General features: G+C 59.2%; 2 protein-coding genes and 2 long non-coding RNA genes across 13 annotated transcripts in view; 1 reads left to right on the forward strand and 3 right to left on the reverse strand.

Moving 5' to 3' along the window:
* The window catches only part of PNPLA6 (patatin like phospholipase domain containing 6), a 28,107-nt gene extending 18,347 nt beyond the window's left edge, over positions 1 to 9,760 (reverse strand). For 3 of the 10 annotated variants that reach the window (XM_052680632.1, XM_052680628.1, XM_052680629.1), the window contains exons 1-13: positions 8,334 to 8,403; positions 8,195 to 8,273; positions 7,619 to 7,706; positions 7,415 to 7,497; positions 7,224 to 7,321; positions 7,014 to 7,154; positions 6,636 to 6,795; positions 6,452 to 6,532; positions 2,534 to 2,662; positions 2,382 to 2,462; positions 2,008 to 2,281; positions 308 to 414; positions 33 to 221 (exon numbers count right to left, since the gene is read on the reverse strand). In XM_052680632.1, coding sequence (XP_052536592.1) covers positions 33 to 221; positions 308 to 414; positions 2,008 to 2,281; positions 2,382 to 2,462; positions 2,534 to 2,662; positions 6,452 to 6,532; positions 6,636 to 6,795; positions 7,014 to 7,154; positions 7,224 to 7,321; positions 7,415 to 7,497; positions 7,619 to 7,706; positions 8,195 to 8,273; positions 8,334 to 8,395 — 1,572 coding nt within the window. In that variant the 5' untranslated portion in view covers positions 8,396 to 8,403. Of the gene's footprint in view, positions 1 to 32; positions 222 to 307; positions 415 to 2,007; positions 2,282 to 2,381; positions 2,463 to 2,533; positions 2,663 to 6,451; positions 6,533 to 6,635; positions 6,796 to 7,013; positions 7,155 to 7,223; positions 7,322 to 7,414; positions 7,498 to 7,618; positions 7,707 to 8,194; positions 8,274 to 8,333; positions 8,404 to 8,626; positions 8,811 to 9,094; positions 9,128 to 9,652 lie in introns of those variants that run through there. The other 7 variants (XM_052680630.1, XM_052680626.1, XM_052680631.1 and 4 more) reach the window with 6 other exon arrangements.
* LOC128079425 (uncharacterized) lies at positions 2,911 to 6,390 on the forward strand. Its single transcript, XR_008206106.1, has 4 exons — positions 2,911 to 2,993; positions 3,728 to 3,815; positions 4,077 to 4,132; positions 6,214 to 6,390. It is a non-coding gene; the product is annotated as an uncharacterized LOC128079425 (long non-coding RNA).
* Positions 4,785 to 6,443, reverse strand: LOC128079423 (uncharacterized). Its single transcript, XR_008206104.1, has 3 exons — positions 6,302 to 6,443; positions 5,581 to 6,120; positions 4,785 to 4,937 (listed from the first exon to the last, which is right to left on the reverse strand). It is a non-coding gene; the product is annotated as an uncharacterized LOC128079423 (long non-coding RNA).
* A 463-nt stretch (positions 9,761 to 10,223) lies between the features above and the next one.
* Positions 10,224 to 17,798, reverse strand: MCOLN1 (mucolipin TRP cation channel 1). Its single transcript, XM_052680635.1, has 14 exons — positions 17,698 to 17,798; positions 17,413 to 17,612; positions 15,275 to 15,442; positions 15,031 to 15,190; positions 14,760 to 14,847; positions 14,028 to 14,124; positions 13,855 to 13,954; positions 13,650 to 13,756; positions 13,100 to 13,249; positions 12,770 to 12,871; positions 12,350 to 12,472; positions 11,906 to 12,112; positions 11,662 to 11,792; positions 10,224 to 11,350 (listed from the first exon to the last, which is right to left on the reverse strand). Exons 1-14 carry the CDS (start codon positions 17,711 to 17,713, stop codon positions 11,314 to 11,316), a joined length of 1,686 nt encoding a protein of 561 aa, XP_052536595.1. The 5' UTR covers positions 17,714 to 17,798; the 3' UTR covers positions 10,224 to 11,313.
* Between the last annotated feature and the right edge of the window lie 114 nt (positions 17,799 to 17,912).

Genomic DNA, 17,912 nt, shown 5'->3' on the forward strand with positions numbered 1-17,912 from the left:
CAGGATCCCCCCCGCACCGTGGCTGAGCTCACCTCCACCTTCATGAGTTTGACCAACTCTTGCTTGGCCGCCTCGAAGATGGAGCTGGTTTGGCGACCCTGGTAGGGCTCGAAGGGGCAATCGGCCACGGCTGGGTCGTCCCCGCAGCTGTACCTGTAGACGCACGATGGCTGCTCCTCCACCGTCACCGACTTGCGTTCCTTGGGCTCGTGTGAGATGGACTGCGAGGACGAGGGGACGGATCCGGTGTCGGAGTCGGGGGGTGGAAAGGGATGGAGGGGGGGGGGGTTTGGGGGCGCAGTCCTACCCGAGAGAAGGCAGCCAGGGGGCTGCTGCTGTCCTCCTGCAGCGACACTGAGATGCGGCCGCGCTCGTAGGCCATGTCGAAGTCGGAGCGGGGACCCTTCTGGATGCCTGTGTCCCACCGGGGAGGGGGCAGGGGGGTCACCAGCAGCACGAGGTGGGTGAAAATGGGGTGGGAGAACCGGGGGGAGGCGTGCATGAGGCCAAGGATGGGGGGAATGCGTGACCCCACGGAGGAAGGAAAAGCCTATGGGGGAATGCACGACCCCATGGAAGGTGGGCAGCCCCACAGAGGGGGGCACAATCCCTTGGAGGGATGTGTGACCCTATAGAGGTTATATGGTCACAGGGGGGGGACATGTGACCCTATAGAGGTTACATGGTCACAGGGGGGGATGTGTGACCCTATAGAGGTTATATGGTCACAGGGGGGGATGTGTGACCCTATAGAGGTTACATGGTCACAGGGGGGGATGTGTGACCCTATAGAGGTTATATGGTCACAGGAGGGATGTGTGACCCTATGGAGGATGCATGGTCATAGGGGGGGATGTGTGACCCTATAGAAGTTATAAGATCACAGGGGGGGGACATGTGACCCTATAGAGGTTATATGGTCACAGGGGGGGATGTGTGACCCTATAGAGGTTATATGGTCACAGGGGGGGATGTGTGACCCTATGGAGGATGCATGGTCACAGGAGGGATGTGTGACCCTATGGAGGATGCATGGTCATAGGAGGGGATGTGTGACCCTATAGAGGTTATATGATCACGGGGGGGGACATGTGATCCTATAGAGGTTACATGGTCACAGGGGGGGATGTGTGACCCTATAGAGGTTATATGGTCACAAGAGGGATGTGTGACCCTATGGAGGATGCATGGTCATAGGAGGGGATGTGTGACCCTATAGAAGTTATAAGATCATAGGGGGGGACGTGTGACCCTATAGAGGTTATATGGTCACAGGAGGGATGTGTGACCCTATGGAGGATGCATGGTCATAGGGGGGGATGTGTGACACTATAGAGGTTTTATGGCCATAGGGGGGGATTTGTGACCCTATGGAGGTTACATGGTCTTAGGGGTGGATGTGTGACCCTATAGAGGTTATATGGTCATAGGGGGGGATGTGTGACCCTACAGAGGTTATATGGTCCTATGGGGTGATGTGTGACGCTATAGAGGTTATATGGTCACAGGGGGGATGTGTGACCCTATAGAGGTTTTATGGTCATAGGGGGGGATTTGTGACCCTATGGAGGTTATACGGCCATAGAGGGGGACATGTGACTCTATGGAGGATGCATGGTCATAGGGGGGGACGTGTGACCCTATGGAGGTTACGTGGTCACAGGGGGGGATGTGTGACCCTACAGAGGTTATATGGTCATGGGGGGACGTGTGACCCTATGGAGGATGCATGCACATAGGGGGAAATGTATGACCCTATAGAGGTTATATGGCCATAGGGGGGGATTTGTGGCCCTATGGAGGTTATGTGGCCATAGGGGGGGATGTGTGACCCTATAGAGGTTATATGGTCACAGGGGGGACGTGTGACCCTATGGAGGATGCATGGTCATAGCGGGGGATGTGTGACCCTATGGAAGATGCACAACCCTCAGCAGGTGACACAGTACCCTGGGGGGTGACGCACAAGACTGAGGGACCCCCTCTTTCCTCCCAGCCCCCACCCACCAGAGATATCCACCGGCATGGAGATGCAGCGGCTCAGCAGCGGTGGTGCAGAGGCATCCAGAACTCCAGCTTTCAGTGGCTCAACTGCAGGGACAGACAGTTGTGAGCCCCCTCTTGGGGGATCCGGGGCCGGGGGGGGTTCCAGACCCTTACTCAGCTCCGTTGGTCTCTCCCTGCCCTCCTCAGCAGCGCCGAGACCCCGCTTGCCATGGCGGACTGGGCTGGTGCGGGTGGCGAGGTTGGGCTGTGGGAAGAGCCTCAGCGGCTGCATCTCCTGCAAAGGGACAAGGTGACAGTGGAGAGAGCCAGGGAAGTGCCAGGACTCTTTCGCCCCCGCGGTGGGGGGATTTTCAGCCCTCCCCTCCCACGCTCACGTGGCTGAAAAGCTCGTTGGTCAGCCCCAGGTAATTGTGCAGAGCCAGGAAGGTGACGCGCTGCAAGCGCACCATGATGATCTGCGGGGACAAGGAGGTGCGTCACTGTCCCCTGCTCGTCCCCGGTGACATCCCAGCGGGGTCGGGCTCACCTGCACCACCCGCACCAGGCTCTCAGGGTATTTCTCAAAGACAGCTGAAAAGGCTTCAACTGGTAAACGCAGAACTGTAGAATCCTCCGCCGCCCGCGCGCACACCGTCCGGTACGGCCGCTGGTGGCCCTAGGGGACAGCAGGGGTGGCGGCGTCACTGCTGTCCTGGCAATGACTCCTGGCTGGGAGTGGGGACAGAGGGACATGCGCAGGGTCAGGGTGGTTGGGTGGTTGGGTTTGGGGATGGCAGCGGTTGCGTTTGGAGATGGGCACGGTTGGGTTTGGGGACGGCCAAGTCTGGGTTTGGTTTTGGGGATGTCCAAGGTTGGGTTTGGAAGGGTTTGGATTTGGAAGGGTTTGGATTTGGAAGGGTTTGGATTTGGAAGGGTTCGCGGATGGCCAAGGTTGGATTTGGGTTAGAGAATGGCCATGGTTGGGATTGGGTTTGGAGATGGCCAAGGTTGGGTTTGGTTTTGGGGATGTCCAAGGTTGGGTTTGGAGATGGCCAAAGTTGGGTTTGGAGATGGCCAAAGTTGGGTTTGGGGACGGCCAAGTCTGGGTTTGGTTTTGGGGATGTCCAAGGTTGGGTTTGGAAGGATTTAGGCATGGTCATGGTTGGATTTGGGAGGGTTTGGGTTTGGAAGGGTTTGGGGATGGCCAAGGTTGTGTTTGGGTTAGAGGATGGTCATGGCTGGGTATGGGTTAGGAGAGGGCCTTGGTTGGGTTTGGAAGGGTTTGTGGATGGGCAAGGTTGGATTTGGGTTTGGGGATGGCAAACTCTGGGTTTGGGTTTGGGGGTGGCCATGGTTGGATTTGGGTTTGGGGATGGCCGTGGTTGGATTTGGAAGGGTTTGGGTTTGGAAGGGTTTGGGGATGGCCGCGGTTGGGTTTGGGGACAGCCAAGTCTGGGTTTGGTTTTGGGGATGGCCATGGTTGGGTTTGGAAGGGTTTGGATTTGGAAGGGTTCGCGGATGGCCAAGGTTGGATTTGGGTTAGAGAATGGCCATGGTTGGGTATGGGTTAGGAGAGGGTCTTGGTTGGGTTTGGAAGGGTTTGAGGATGGGCAAGGTTGGATTTGGGTTTGGGGATGGTCACTGTTGGATTTGGGGATGGCAAAGTCTGGGTTTGGGTTTGGGGATGGCCATGGTTGGATTTGGAAGGGTTTGGGTTTGGAAGGGTTTGGGGATGGCCAAGGTTGTGTTTGGGTTAGAGGATGGTCATGGCTGGGTATGGGTTAGGAGAGGGCCTTGGTTGGGTTTGGAAGGGTTTGGGGATGGGCAAGGTTGGGTTTGGGGATGGCCATGTTTGGGTTGGGGGTGGCCATGGTTGGATTTGGAAGAGTTTGAGGATGGCCGTGGTTGGGTTTGGGTTAGAGAATGGCCATGGTTGGGATTGGGTTTGGGGACGGCCAAGGTTGGGTTTGGGGACGGCCAAGTCTGGGTTTGGTTTTGGGGATGTCCAAGGTTGGGTTTGGAAGGGTTTGGATTTGGAAGGGTTTGGATTTGGAAGGGTTTGGATTTGGAAGGGTTCGCGGATGGCCAAGGTTGGATTTGGGTTAGAGAATGGCCATGGTTGGGATTGGGTTTGGAGATGGCCAAAGTTGGGTTTGGAGATGGCCAAAGTTGGGTTTGGGGACGGCCAAGTCTGGGTTTGGTTTTGGGGATGGCCAAGGTTGGGTTTGGAAGGATTTAGGCATGGTCATGGTTGGATTTGGGGATGGCCAAGGTTGTGTTTGGGTTAGAGAATGGCCATGGTTGGAATTGGGTTTGGGGACGGCCAAGGTTGGGTTTGGGTTTGGGGATGGCCTTAGTTGGATTTGGAAGGGTTTGGGGATGGGTGAGGTTGTGTTTGGGTTTGGGGATGGCCATATTTGGGTTTAGAGATGACCATGGTTGGGTTTGTGTTTGGGGACGGCCAAGGTTGGATTTGGGTTTGGGGATGGCCATGTTTGGGTTTGGAAGAGTTTAGAGATGGCCATGTTTGGGCTTGGGTTTGGGGATGGCCTTGGTTGGGTTTGCGTTAGAGAATGGCCATGGTTGGATTTGGGTTTGGGGATGGTCACTGTTGGGTTTGGGGATGGCAAAGTCTGGGTTTGGGTTTGGGGATGGCCATGGTTGGATTTGGAAGGGTTCGGGTTTGGAAGGGTTTGCAGATGGCCAAGTTTGTGTTTGGGTTAGAGAATGGTCATGGGTGGGTATGGGTTAGGGGATGGCCTTGGTTGGGTTTGGAAGGGTTTGGAGATGGGCAAGGTTGGGTTGGGGGATGGCCATGTTTGGGTTGGGGGTGGCCATGGTTGGATTTGGAAGAGTTTGAGGATGACCGTGGTTGGGTTTGGGTTAGAGAATGGCCATGGTTGGGATTGGGTTTGGGGACGGCCAAGGTTGGGTTTGGGTTTGGGGACGGCCTTAGTTGGATTTGGAAGGGTTTGGGGATGGGTAAGGTTGTATTTGGGTTTGGGGATGGCCATATTTGGGTTTAGAGATGACCATGGTTGGGTTTGTGTTTGGGGACGGCCAAGGTTGGATTTGGGTTTGGGGATGGCCATGTTTGGGTTTGGAAGAGTTTAGAGATGGCCATGTTTGGGCTTGGGTTTGGGGATGGCCTTGGTTGGGTTTGCATTAGAGAATGGCCATGGTTGGGTTTGGGGATGGCCATGGTTGGATTTGGGTTTGAGGATGGTCACTGTTGGGTTTGGGGATGGCAAAGTCTGGGTTTGGGTTTGGGGATGGCCATGGTTGGATTTGGGTTTGGGGATGGCCGTGGTTGGATTTGGAAGGGTTTGGGTTTGGAAGGGTTTGGGGATGGCCAAGGTTGTGTTTGGATTAGAGGATGGTCATGGCTGGGTATGGGTTAGGGGAGGGCCTTGGTTGGGTTTGGAAGGGTTTGGAGATGGGCAAGGTTGGGTTTGGGGATGGCCATGTTTGGGTTGGGGGTGGCCATGGTTGGATTTGGAAGAGTTTGAGGATGACCGTGGTTGGGTTTGGGTTAGAGAATGGCCATGGTTGGGATTGGGTTTGGGGACGGCCATGGTTGGGTTTGGGGATGACCTTAGTTGGGTTTGGAAAGGTTTGGGGATGGGCAAGGTTGTGTTTGGGTTTGGGGATGGCCATATTTGGGTTTAGAGATGACCATGGTTGGGTTTGGGTTTGGAGACGGCCAAGGTTGGATTTGGGTTTGGGGATGGCCATGTTTGGGTTTGGAAGAGTTTAGAGATGGCCATGTTTGGGCTTGGGTTAGGGGATGGCCTTGGTTGGGTTTGCGTTAGAGAATGGCCATGGTTGGGTTTGGGGATGGCCATGGTTGGATTTGGGTTTGGGGATGGTCACTGTTGGGTTTGGGGATGACAAAGTCTGGGTTTGGTTTTGGGGATGGCCATGGTTGGACTTGGAAGGGTTTGGGTTTGGAAGGGTTTGCACATGGCCAAAGTTGTGTTTGGGTTAGAGGATGGTCATGGCTGGGTATGGGTTAGGGGAGGACATTGGTTGGGTTTGGAAGGGTTTGGGGATGGGCAAGGTTGGGTTTGGGGATGGCCATGTTTGGGTTTGGGTTAGAGAATGGCCATGGTTGGGATTGGGTTATGGGATGGCCTTGGTTGGGTTTGGAAGGGTTTGGGGGATGGTCATGTTTGCATTTGGGTTAGAGATTGACCATGGTTGGGTTTGGGTTTGGGGACAGCCAAGGTTGGGTTTGTAGGGGCTTAGAGATGGTCATGGTTGGGCTTGGAAGGGTTGTGGGATGGCCAAGGTTGGATTTGGGTTTGGGGATGACCACGGTTGGGTTTGGAAGGGTTTGGGGATGGCCACGATCAGGCTTAGGATTCTTGCGGACAGCCACAATCAGTTTTAGGCGTTCCTGGAGAGCACCACAACTGCTGGGGACAGTTCTGTGACGGTCTGGGGACAGCTGAGGCGCCGGTACCGTGATGACATCGAGGATGCTGAGCAGGCTGTGCACGCTGTCTCCAGGAAACACCTCTTTCATCACTGTCTCCTTCCCATCCTGCACAGCACAAATCCTTCTGCTCTTCACAGCCCCATCTCCGTGGTGCCCCCATCCCATCCCTTGTCCCCACAGTGTCCCCGTCCTGTCCCTGTCCCCGCACCGGCTCGGTGAGGAGCAGCTCCAGCTTGCCGTCCTGCAGCACGTAGATGCTGGTGTCGGGCTGCCCGGGTCTGAACACATAATCCCCTTGTTGACACTGCTGGAAAACCATGTGCTTGCAGAGCTCCAGAAACAGCGGCTTCTCAAAGTGTCCCAGCACCCTGCGGGGATGGGGGCAGCAGGTGACACGGCGCTGATGGCCGCCGCACCAAAATGCCACCTCGCATCCCGTTGCTATAGCAACAGCGGAGGCAGGGCGCGAAGCATCCGTGATCCAGCTCCCAAAAAGAGGCTTTGAGAGGATGGATCACGACCAGCTTTAGGGTTGGGGGACGGCGGGGGGGACGGAACGTGAATCCAGGGGGGTTGTGAGACTCACCGGACGTTTTTGAGCATGTAAAGCACCTCGGAGGGGAGGTGGGAATTGGCCACGTCGAATTCGGTCAGGTCAGCTTCCAGCACCGAGGGAGGGGGTTCCTTCAGCTGCAACGTGGGCAGCTCCTTCTGGATCCGCAGGAACCTGAGGGGACAGCGAGGTGACGCCGGGCTCTGCCACCGCCGCCACCGCCACCAAGCAGGGGATCCTCACTTTTTGGCAATGTTGAGCATTTTGAGTTTTTTCTTCATGCGGGGCCGCGAGGTGCTGGAAATGGTGGTGTCCACCAGCGAGGAGGTGGACTGGGAGACCTGGGAGGGGGGGGAGGTGTGACGTCAAGCTGCGGTGACATCGGGGAGCGTCACCCCGTGGTGCCACGAGGGAGGTGCCACCCCCGGCGTCACCTTGCGCATGATCTTGCGCCCGTAGAACAGCATCTTGTCCCTTTTTCGGAAGCGGTATTTGGGCGTCTCCTGTGCGGGCACCTCTGGAAAGCGGGGAGGGGGCAGCGCTGTCACCTCACGTGCCACCCTCTTTGTCACCCAATCTTCCACGGGGGAAACCGAGGCGTCTCCGTGTCACCCCCCCCCCCCCCCGGTGTCACTCACTCTTAAGGCGCAGCCGCCGGACCAGCAGCACGACGCCAATTGCAAAGAGGATGGTGAAGAGGCTGAGGCTGAGCATCGCCCACAGCACCTGGCGAGGAAGATGAGGTCCCCATGTCACCTCCCACGGTGCTGCCACCACCATGGCTTGAAGGGACAGCGGCCCTCGGGGTGTGGGGCAGCCCCTCAGCGGTGCTCAGCAGCAGGACCGCATCCCCCAAAAGCATGGGGACAAGTTTGCGCCCCTTGGAGCACGGGGACGAGTCGGTGTCCCCTTAGCTGTGCTTGGGGACGTCGCCCATGACGGTGTGGTGACAAGCTGGTGTCCCCTGGGGCGTGAGGACAACTTTGTGTGCCCTTAGGGGTACCCAGCGCCGGGGTTCAGGCCGTGTCCCTGCATTATGGTGGCAACTTTATCACCTTCGGTTGCATCGGCAGCAGCAAGAACTGAAACTTGCAGACCGTGGGGACACGTGTGCGTCCCTCTGAGCCGTGCTTAGGGACATCATCCCTAGGGGACATCGTCCCTAATGGACATCGACCCTAAGGGACAACTCTGTGCCCTTGGAGGGGACTCACCGTGCTGGTGGAGAGCTGCTCCTTGGTAAAGAGCTCAGACAAAGTGGCCATCAGGGACGCGTCCTGCGGGGACAAGAGGCTGAGCTGCAGGGTTGGGGACGTGGGGTGGTGGCTGCCACCTCGTGGGGACGTCCCTTACCTCCGCCTCCTCCTGTGGCTCCAATGCACTCTGCCCCATGTCCGCCGAGGGGCTTCGCCCATGCAGAAATCTACCAAAAAACGGGGAAATTATGAAAATACTGCGGGGTTCGCAGCTCGGATGGGGCACAGAAGGGACACCAGGGAATGGTGACAGCGCGGGGTTGAAGTGAGGTTGGGGTTGGCTTTTTTAACCCAGTGGGATGCGTAGGTGACCCCAGAGCGTCCCACGGGTGTCCTCGAGGTGGGGACACCTGCAGACAGGGTGAATTTGGGTCGGGGGTGGCTGCCCACCCCAGTTGGATGCATGGGGGCTGTGGCACGGGGTGTCCCCAGGGTGTCCCCACGGTGCTGGGTGGCACAGAGTGGAGCAGCTGTTGGAGGATTTCTGTGTCCTTGTAGGGAGGAACTGTCCCAGGCGTTGCGACAGCCCGGAGGCCTCTGCTGTCCCTGTGTCACAAGGTGTCACACCCCTCCCCCCCCCCCAGCACCCAAAGGGGACAGTGCCACCTCTTCCCCCCCCCCCCCAGCACCCAAAGGGGACAGTGCCACCTCTTCCCCCCCCCAGCACCCAAAGGGGACAGTGCCACCTCTTCCCCCCCCAGCACCCAAAGGGGACAGTGCCACCTCTTCCCCCCAGCACCCAAAGGGGACAGTGCCACCTCCCTCGTCCCCCAGCACCCAAAGGGGACAGTGCCACCTCCTCCCCCTCCCCTGTCCTTCCCAAGGACACCCCAAGAGGCGGTGGTGCCACCAGCGCACCGGGGATCGGCAGCGTCACCCACTGCTACCAGGGGTGGGGACAGGGGGGTGGGGACAAACAACCCCTGCGGCGCCATTCCCCCCCCACCATAGGGTGTCAGTGCCCCTCCCCCCCCCTCCCTTCCCGAGGGTTCCTGCCCCACCCCACCGTGCTGAGCCCCCAGCCCGCCCCACAACCCCGCGCTTGATGCTGCCCTCCCCCTCTGCATTTAACACCCCCCCCTCAAATTAAAATCCATCCATCAAGATCAATATTACTCCCTCCCCTCCCCCCCCAAACCCATACATCACCCTTAGGGCTAATATTGCCCCCTCCCCACCCACACATCCCCCCCCAAAATCCGTATTCCCACCCCCCAAATCCATATCCCTCCCCCACGGCTATCATTGCTCTCCCCCAATCCCTTTTGCCCTCTCCCCCACCCTCACATCCCCTTTGCAGAGGGAACGAACCGCTCCCTACACCCACTCCCAGCCCCCCTGAGGGGTATTACACCCCACCCCCCCCCAGACCCTCTCCTCAGAGCGCTCCTGCCCCCCTCTCCCCCCCGCCCTCACCAATTGCTTCCCACCCCGCTCCGGCATCGGCGGCGGCTCGGGGAGGTCATGGTCCCTTTAAAACCTCCTCCCGACGTCTCTCTGTGATGACGTAAGCGGAAGGAGGGCGGAGAGCATCTCGGCGACGCCGCCATCTTCAGAAGGTCGACCAGAGGAGGTAAAGCCGGCAGCCGCCATTTTGAGTGCGGCGTTTGTTTTGCGACGTCATCACGACGCGCCTACCCGAGTGTTTTCATCCCTGGCGCCATCTTGGGAGTGGCAATGGAGGGCGGCGCGTGGCCCAGAACCCTGAGGAGGGGCTTAAAAATAAAGGGGGGGGTGGGCGGGGGAAACCCGGGGCACCCCAAGCTGAACCCATAGGGCTGACACCTCGAGCTGAGGGCACACTAGGTGACAAGACCCCCCAGAGAGCCCCCTGTCCACAGGGTCCCTTCCCTCCCACGTGACAGCACAGCCCCCAGGACCCCCCCCTCAAACCCCCCTCGCCCCCCACTCCCACGGGCACCCCGAGGTGCCAACGAACCCCTCCTCCACGTGCTGGGGCTGAGCCCCACAGAGCACAGAAGCACCGTTTCCCCTCAGCTGCTTTATTCCCCCAGGCTGAGAACAGCCACAACTCGCTCCACAAATGAACACGGCCTCCCCACGGCAGCCCAGCTCCCACCTGCAGCCATTTCGGCCTTTGTCAGCACAAAAGCCGTGCCTGGAACAGGCAGCTGTTGGCTGCACTCCAGCACAGAGCAGCTGCCTTCAACCCCCCTCCTCCCCAAGGACAAAAAGCTTCTCTCAGCCTGGGCTGTAAACACGCAGCCCTGTGCCAACAGCACAGCAGAGCAAGCTGCAGGGAGGGCAGGAGGACACGGCCTGGCTCCTGGGCCTGTGGTTGGCATGGGACAGAGGCATGAGACACAGTGCTGCAGGCCTCTGTGCCTCAACTGGTGCCTAAAAATGGTTGAGGGGATGCGAGATGGAGAGAAGGATACCACCCCAGTGCAGCCAAAGGGGCTCTGGGCTCCTGACCGTGGGCACAAATGGGAACCCGATGTCAGCAGGTGGCTCAGGGCTCGTCCCTGTACTTATTCCCAAGGGCTGCAAGTGGCTGAGAGGCTGCAGGGCTCGGGGGTAAAGCTCCAGACGCGTCTCTGATTCAGCCAACGGGACGCTGGGCTGCAGGATAAGGGTGAGGATAAGCGTCCAGGGCAGCCAAAGGGCTGTGGAGCTGTAGGACAAAGGCCAAGATGTGTCCCCAGGGCACTGTGAGTCTCTAGGCAAGTTCAGGATGCGGCCCAATGGCAAACTGGAGCGGGGAGCGAGGGCAGGGATGAGTCCAGCACACAGCTGAGGGGCTGCAGGGCTTCAGGATGAAGCATCAGCTGAGTCCTCAATGCAAGAGAAGCAGGGCTGAGCTCCCAAAGCCCCTAAAACACAGCTGGGGGGCTGCAGTAGTTCAGCATTGGGAGCACAGAGGCACAGCGTCCGTGGAGGGAAAAAAGAAATGGTAGCACAGGCATCCATCTGTGCAGCCCATGGCCTGGGGGGCGTCCATCTCTTCTTGCTCCTTTGGGGCTGGTGCTGAGTCATTAAAAGCAGACGACAAAATAAATTAAGAGGGCGCGCAGCCAGCAGGAGCGTGGGGCACCTGGAAGTGCTGGGATCCTCCCTCAGTTCACCAGCATCGCATTGTCCTGCAGAGGAGCCCTGCAGGGAGACAGCAGGGGTGAGATCTGATGAGGAAAGCAAGCTTCAAACAAGCTGAAGGTGGCAGAGAGCCACGAGGCAAGCAATGGACAACAGAGCAGCACAGGTGGGCACAAATACAGTCAGGGGTCCCCCAGGGGCATTTTGAGGACGGCAAGATGGATGTTGGTGACACAACACGGCCCGACAGGGCTGGAAATCACAACCCACGTGGCACAGGAGCGGCCAGCAGCAAAGAAGGGCTGTAAATTCTCCCCTCCCAGCACGCGGGGGGGGTGGGGGGATTGGATGGGTAACAGGGTCGCACTCACCGTTCACAGCAGCAGAACACTGAGCAGGTCGAGGCGCTGTCACGACGGTACTTGCCCGACTTGGGGCTGTCCTTGCACTCTGCAATGTAGGCGTGGAGCTGGGACACGGGTGTTTCGCCCTCGCATTGGTGCTGCAGAGGCAGAACGGGGACAAGAGAGCACTTCAGCTGCACCAGGGGGGGACTCTGCCCCACGGCAGCGCCCTCGAAAAGAGCTCGGGATCTCGGCTGGGGCGCAGCCTCACCTTGATGGTCTCGTAGGAGCCGGTGATGAGGGCGATGAAGAGGCTGAGGACCATGTAGATGAAGAGGCTGATGAAGGTGTACAGGTAGATCTGGCTGAAGAGCCACACCAGGTAACTGTTCTGCTGCATCTCGGCGAAGGTGACGAACATGTCGTCCCCGTTGATGAGAGAGAAGAGGCATTCAGACACCATGGAAAGGGACCGGAACTGGGATGGGACAAAGCAGCCCTGTCACCTCCTGTCCCTTCCACTGCCAGGCTGAAGGCTCCCAAAAAGCCACTGCTCTTATTGAGGAGCAGAGCACCGCAATGGGAGCCTGGTCTAACCCACAAAGCAGGGCCCACCTCCCCCTAAATCACAGCAGGGGGGCTCCCCGAGGTGGAAGGGAGCCCAGAGGTGGGTGAAGCCCACCCAGCCTTGTCGCAGAGGAGCTGAGAGAAGCACCTTGACGTGGTACGGCCCCAGCACGATCCATCCACAGAAGCAGTAGCCCAGGTAGATGACGGCCACGCAGCAGCAGAAGCGGATGACGTTTGGGAGGGCCACCCTCAGCGTGACGATGAGGATCTGGTGGCCAAAAAGCTGTCAGGGTTAACCTCCATCCTTCGTGGAGGTGGGGAGAGGGGAACCCATGCACTCAGATGGGGACCCATGAGTTGAGTGAACGGGGACGACCCCCACAGAGGGTGGCAGCAGGGACAGGAGGTGAAGCATCCTATGTGACCCCACAGCACCCAGCAAAGCAGGGCTCGGAGCCGGGGATGTGCACAGCAGCCACAGGATGGGCCCAAGGGCCACCAGTTGTCTCTGTGCTCTTGGAAACGTCCCCCTCGGGTAACAGGGCACCTCCCCAGAGCCACTCACGTTGTACTTTTGGAAGAAGGTGAGGTAGCGAATGACCCCGACCCAAACCAGCAGCGTGGAGGTGCCCAGGAGGATGCTGCAGACGTCGTAATCAGCAAAGTTCTGTGGGGACAGAGGTGACGCAGGCCTGAATCAAAAGGAAAAGGGATCTCGGGGGTCCCACCTGGGCCAGGATCCCCCCAAGAGGAGCAACCACCATCAGAGCTCTGCTCACATCAGGAGCACAGCGTGCTGCCGGAGCCCGGCACAGCTTCCCCGGAGCGGGGGGACGTCCACAGCAATGGCCAAAACACCAAAACGCACTCAGGGTCTGCGTGCCCCCCCCCCTACCTTGGACTCAATGCCGATCTTCATGATGGTTCCCAGCACGGTGAGGACATCGCTGATGACCAGCAGGATGTACCAACCGTTGAGGAACTCCATCCTGTCCGACAGGCACACGCTCTGCTTGTAGCGGCGCTGGAAGAACTGACTGAATTCCTGCATGGGGAGGAGAAACCGGGGTCCTCAATGCATGGGGGCCGAGTGCTGCCCACCCCTCGGTACCCAAGGGAGGGGAAAGGATCCATCAAGGCTGGAAAAGACCTCCAAGATCATCAAGTCAACCCCAACCCACCCCCGCTATGCCCACTAAGCCACGCTCCTCAGTGCCACCCCTTGGAGACGGTGACCCCCCCACCTCCCTGCACCTGACCACACATTTTTCCTAAACCCAGGCAGGAGCTGTGGCCTTGTTTGAGCACCCCATGCTACAAAGGCATTGTGAGACACAGCAACACAGCCAGAACGCTGAAAACAACCCAGCTTGGTGGCAAGCTCAACCCCACGAGCTCTAACAGGGACAGCAGCTCGCATGAGCGCCGCTTCCCCCCTCACTCACGTGCTGCAGCATCACGCCCCTGACGATGGAGCGGGCGCAGAGGACGAAGGACAGCGAGCAGACGAGGATGACGACGACGTCGAAGAACAGCCGGAAGGAGTTGTCACCTCCAGGAGGCACACTGACATCAAAGAGTGGCCCCAGCCAGCACAGCCTGCCCTCTGGGGACAGATGCCACCTCCGTGGCCACCGACGCAGCTCCTACCTCGGCCGAAGACGCTGTGGTCTTTGCACTCCTTGATGTCAGCCCGGTTGTCCAGGCGGATTTTCACCCGGCCGCTGTGCGCCTTGTTGTCAAACGTGATCTGGGAGAAGGGAGTTGCTTGTGAGGGACGACCCCCAGCCCCTGCGCCAGCCCTGCTCACGCTTTGCACTCACGGTGATGGTGAAGGTGTAGCAGTCTGGGATTTCGTTGTTGATGATGGTCTGGATGTTGATGGCTTTCAGCTTGAATTGGATGGTGACGTTGATGAGCCTGTGGGAAAGGGGGGGGACGTTCACTAAGAGCCCTCCTGGGGCAAATCCAGAGCGCAACACAGCCCTGCACCAACCCCCAAAACGCAGCGCTGAGTCAAACAGCCGCAGCAGTGGAGAAATGTCTGCTTTGGGGCTGTGCACGGCCACAGGAGAAGGCATTGCAGGGCCAAACCGCAGCCTCAGCATCAGTGAATTGGGCTTCGGGGGGAAGCTACGCTGCATCTCTCAGCAGCAGCAGCGCTGCTGTCCTTCTGTCCAGCACCACCACCAACAACATGGAGCTGAAACAACGACCTGATTGTGCTGAAAACCTGCCCCCGGGCCACCAAAACAAGGCAGTTTTGAGGGAAGGAAACAACCCTCAACCCTGTGTATTGCAGGGTAGAAACGGAGCCTCGGGGCCAGCTCTGCAGCCAACACCGACAGGAGACAGGGCCGGAAAGCAGCTGCTTCTTGTGCAATCGCTCTGGTTTCACATCTCCCCCGGCCCAAGGGCAGATTTGTTTCTCTCCTATGAGGGTTTTAAGTGGTTTTTCATCCTGGCAGCGAGCCTGAGGCTCAAAGCACGAGGAAGTCCACAGGTCGGGCGCGTGCTCAGCACCTGAAGGCTGCAGGGAAGGCAACGGCCATTACTTGTGAAATTTGAAGGTGAAGTTCTTGTAGCTGCGGTCCAGCTCTGGGGGCAGGGGATGTGGGTCCTCGGGGTCCACTCCCAAGCAGTCTGCAGGGAGGGAGAAACACCTTCAGGGAAGCCCGAAGACCCCAAGAGACCCCCCGGTCCTTCTCAAATCCACAGCGAGTAGCAAACCAAAAACCCACGGCGGCCACAAATCCCCCCCTCCCTCCAAGACCCAGAGATGCTGTGGGATGGCTGAGCTCAGCCCCAGCCGTCCCTAAAACCAACCTGTGACAATCTTGGGGTCGATGTTGAAGGTGTCGTTGGCCGGATCGATGCGCCCCCTGCGATAGTACTGCTGGCACAGCACGAGGGCCGACTGGTTGCCCCCGCTCTGCCCTCGCACGTAGGCGTAGCGGCCGATGGTCTCGTTGGGAATGGCCAAGTACTGGGGAAGGAGACGCTCTCAGGAGCTGGATGCGTTCCCAAGCATCTTCCCTTCTCCACAGCCCCGTTTTCTGGCGGCTCTCACCTTGTCCACGGCATAAAACACGCGCTCATAGAGGTCGTGTTGGGTGTAGACAGCATAGGAGTCGTCGGCGCCGTCCACGTAGTCCTTCAGGAAGAGGTGCTTGAAGGCGATGGTGTTCTCCTCCTTGAAGGTCACCACCATCTGGTTGCTGAGCCCAAAGAGGATGAGCTGACAGATAAAGGGACCAGGATTAAATCCCGCAGCCGGCGGCTCTGCGAAACGGACCCAAAAATGCAGCCACGCCAGCCCAAAAGGTGGAACTTGGTCTCCCAGGAAGGAGAACGGCATCAACCTCTGCGTGGGGGTCCTGAGAAGACGAGGAGCAGCTCCGTGTCTCCACTTCTCCGCCTGTTTTCCACCCAAAAGCTCTTAAGCCAACGCTTAACACTGCTGATTTCCTGCCGCCGAGCACAGCGGGGACCCACATGGGGCTCCATGGGGACCCTCAGTGCCACCCCAGGCACAGCAGCAGAGGGAGCGCCGATTCCCCACCTCTCCACCGGCATTTTGCCCTGCCCACACGCTCTAAGCCTTTTCCCACCCCGCTAATTACCCTGTGTTTATCAACAGGAGACGATTACACTTGTGTAGATCAGCACAAGAGGCTGCTGTCAGCACGAGGGGTGGGGACAGGACGGGTCGCTCTGGGTGACGCGGGCAGCCCTCACATGCCAGCTTTTTCCTCCCTCATGACTACAACCCACTGCCTCCAGCAGTTTTTCTCTGCTACCCCCACGAGGGGGGCGGTTTTCTTTCTGCCTTTCTTTTTAGGGGCACCCTGAGTGTCCCCAGACACCCCAGCCCTCTCCTTTCCATCATCCCAGTCACTCCAGGGACACTCAGACTGCCCACAAGGGCCCAGCGCACCCCACAGCGTCCCCACGTCTCGCCAGGCGTTCCCTCCTACATCCCCACGCCCAATGCCCCCCTCAGGGGTCCCCTCCTGTGCCCTGTCACCCCCACATCTCCTCACTCCACGCTCAGGGCTCTACGCATCACTCAAGTGACCCCTTCCCTTCCCTTTGCGCCCAGTCCCTTGGTGTCTCCTCTCCCAGGGCTCCTCTACGATGCCCCCATGCCCCAAAACATTCCTGCACCTCCCCCAGTGTCCCCACGCCCACAGTCCTTCGCTGTCCCTTTCTCAGTGTCCCCAAGCCTCCTCGTCTTCAGTCTCCCAGCATTCATCACCCCCTCCATGGCATCCCCAAGCCCAGGGGATGACCCCCCTCCCTCCCCCATCACTGCCCCCAGGACTCCCAGTATCCAGTGGTGCTCCCAAGACTCAGGGCCACCTCACTCCAGCATCCCAATGCCTTCTGTCCCTTCAATATCCCTTTTTTGGTGTCCCCAAGCCTCCAGGGCTCCTCAGAATCCCAATGCCTGCTGTTCTTCCCTGTTGTCCCCAAGCCCCACAGCATCTCTCCCCATCTCCCAGTGCCCACTGCCCCCTTCTTGGCATCCCCAAGCCCCCAGGACTCCTCAGAGTCCCATTGCCTGCTGTGCCTTCCTTCCTATCCCCAGACCCCACAGCATCTCTCCCTATGTCCCAATGCCTTCTGTGCCCCCAGTGTCCCCTTCTTGGTGTCCCCAAACAACCAGGACTCCTCAGAATCCCAATGCCTGCTACCCACAAGCCCCAAAACTATCTCACCCCATGTCCCCATGCCCACTGTTGCCTCAGTGTCCCCTTCATGGTGTCCCCAAGCCCCCAGGACTCCTCAGAATCCCATTGCCTGCTGTGCCTTCCTTCCTATCCCCAAGCCCCACAGTATCTCTCCCCATGTCCCAATGCCCATTATCCCCTCAGTGCTCCCTTATTGGCATCCCCAAGCCCCCAGGACCCCTCAGAATCCCAATGCCCCCTGTCCCCAACCCTCAGAGCACCCCTCCCCACGTCCTAACGCCCATTACCCCCTCAGCGTCCCCTCTCCACAGCCCTGACACCCCATACCCACTCTCCCCCACTGCCCCCATACCCAACCCCCCTCCGCAGTGCCCCCAAACCCCACAGCTCCCTCGCCAGCATTCCTACGACCGCTGCCCCCTCCTCGGTGCCTCCACCTTCCACCCTCCTTCCTCTCACCGCCCTCCTCTGGTCCCCCCCAGCCCCATTCCCCCATTCCGCCCCCCGGCCCCACCTGCACGGTGACCAGCAGGATCTTGGCCAGCTGCAGCCCGAGCTTCACGGGCCGCCGCCCCCTCGCCCGGTACTTATCGCAGGGGCTCATGAAGAAATACTTCAGGCGGCGCCGCAGCTCCTCCTCCTCCTCTTCCTCCTCCACCGCCGGAGCTTCCGTCGCTCCATACCCGGGCGCACGGCTCAGCAGCCGCTCCGTCTCTGAGGGGATCGGGTGAGTGAGGGGCCGGCACCGCGGGATCCCCCCGCTCCGCTCCCCCCATCGCCGCCCTCGGCCTCCGCTCACCGGATGGGGCCGCCATGACGCCGCCACTGCGCGGCTTCGGCCGCCCCCCTCACGTGACCGGAAGACACCGCCCCGCTCTTTGGCCAAGCCTATTCAGCCCTAACCCCCCCCAATGGCTGCTAAGTATGCCGTAGCCCCGCCCATTGGTTGCTATGCTACTGTAGCCCCGCCCACTCGTTGCTATGGTAATGTAGACCTCCCCCACTCGTTGCTAT

This window comes from Tympanuchus pallidicinctus, unplaced genomic scaffold (genome assembly GCF_026119805.1).
Source record: "Tympanuchus pallidicinctus isolate F22 unplaced genomic scaffold, pur_lepc_1.0 scaffold181, whole genome shotgun sequence".
Lineage (NCBI taxonomy): Eukaryota > Metazoa > Chordata > Aves > Galliformes > Phasianidae > Tympanuchus > Tympanuchus pallidicinctus.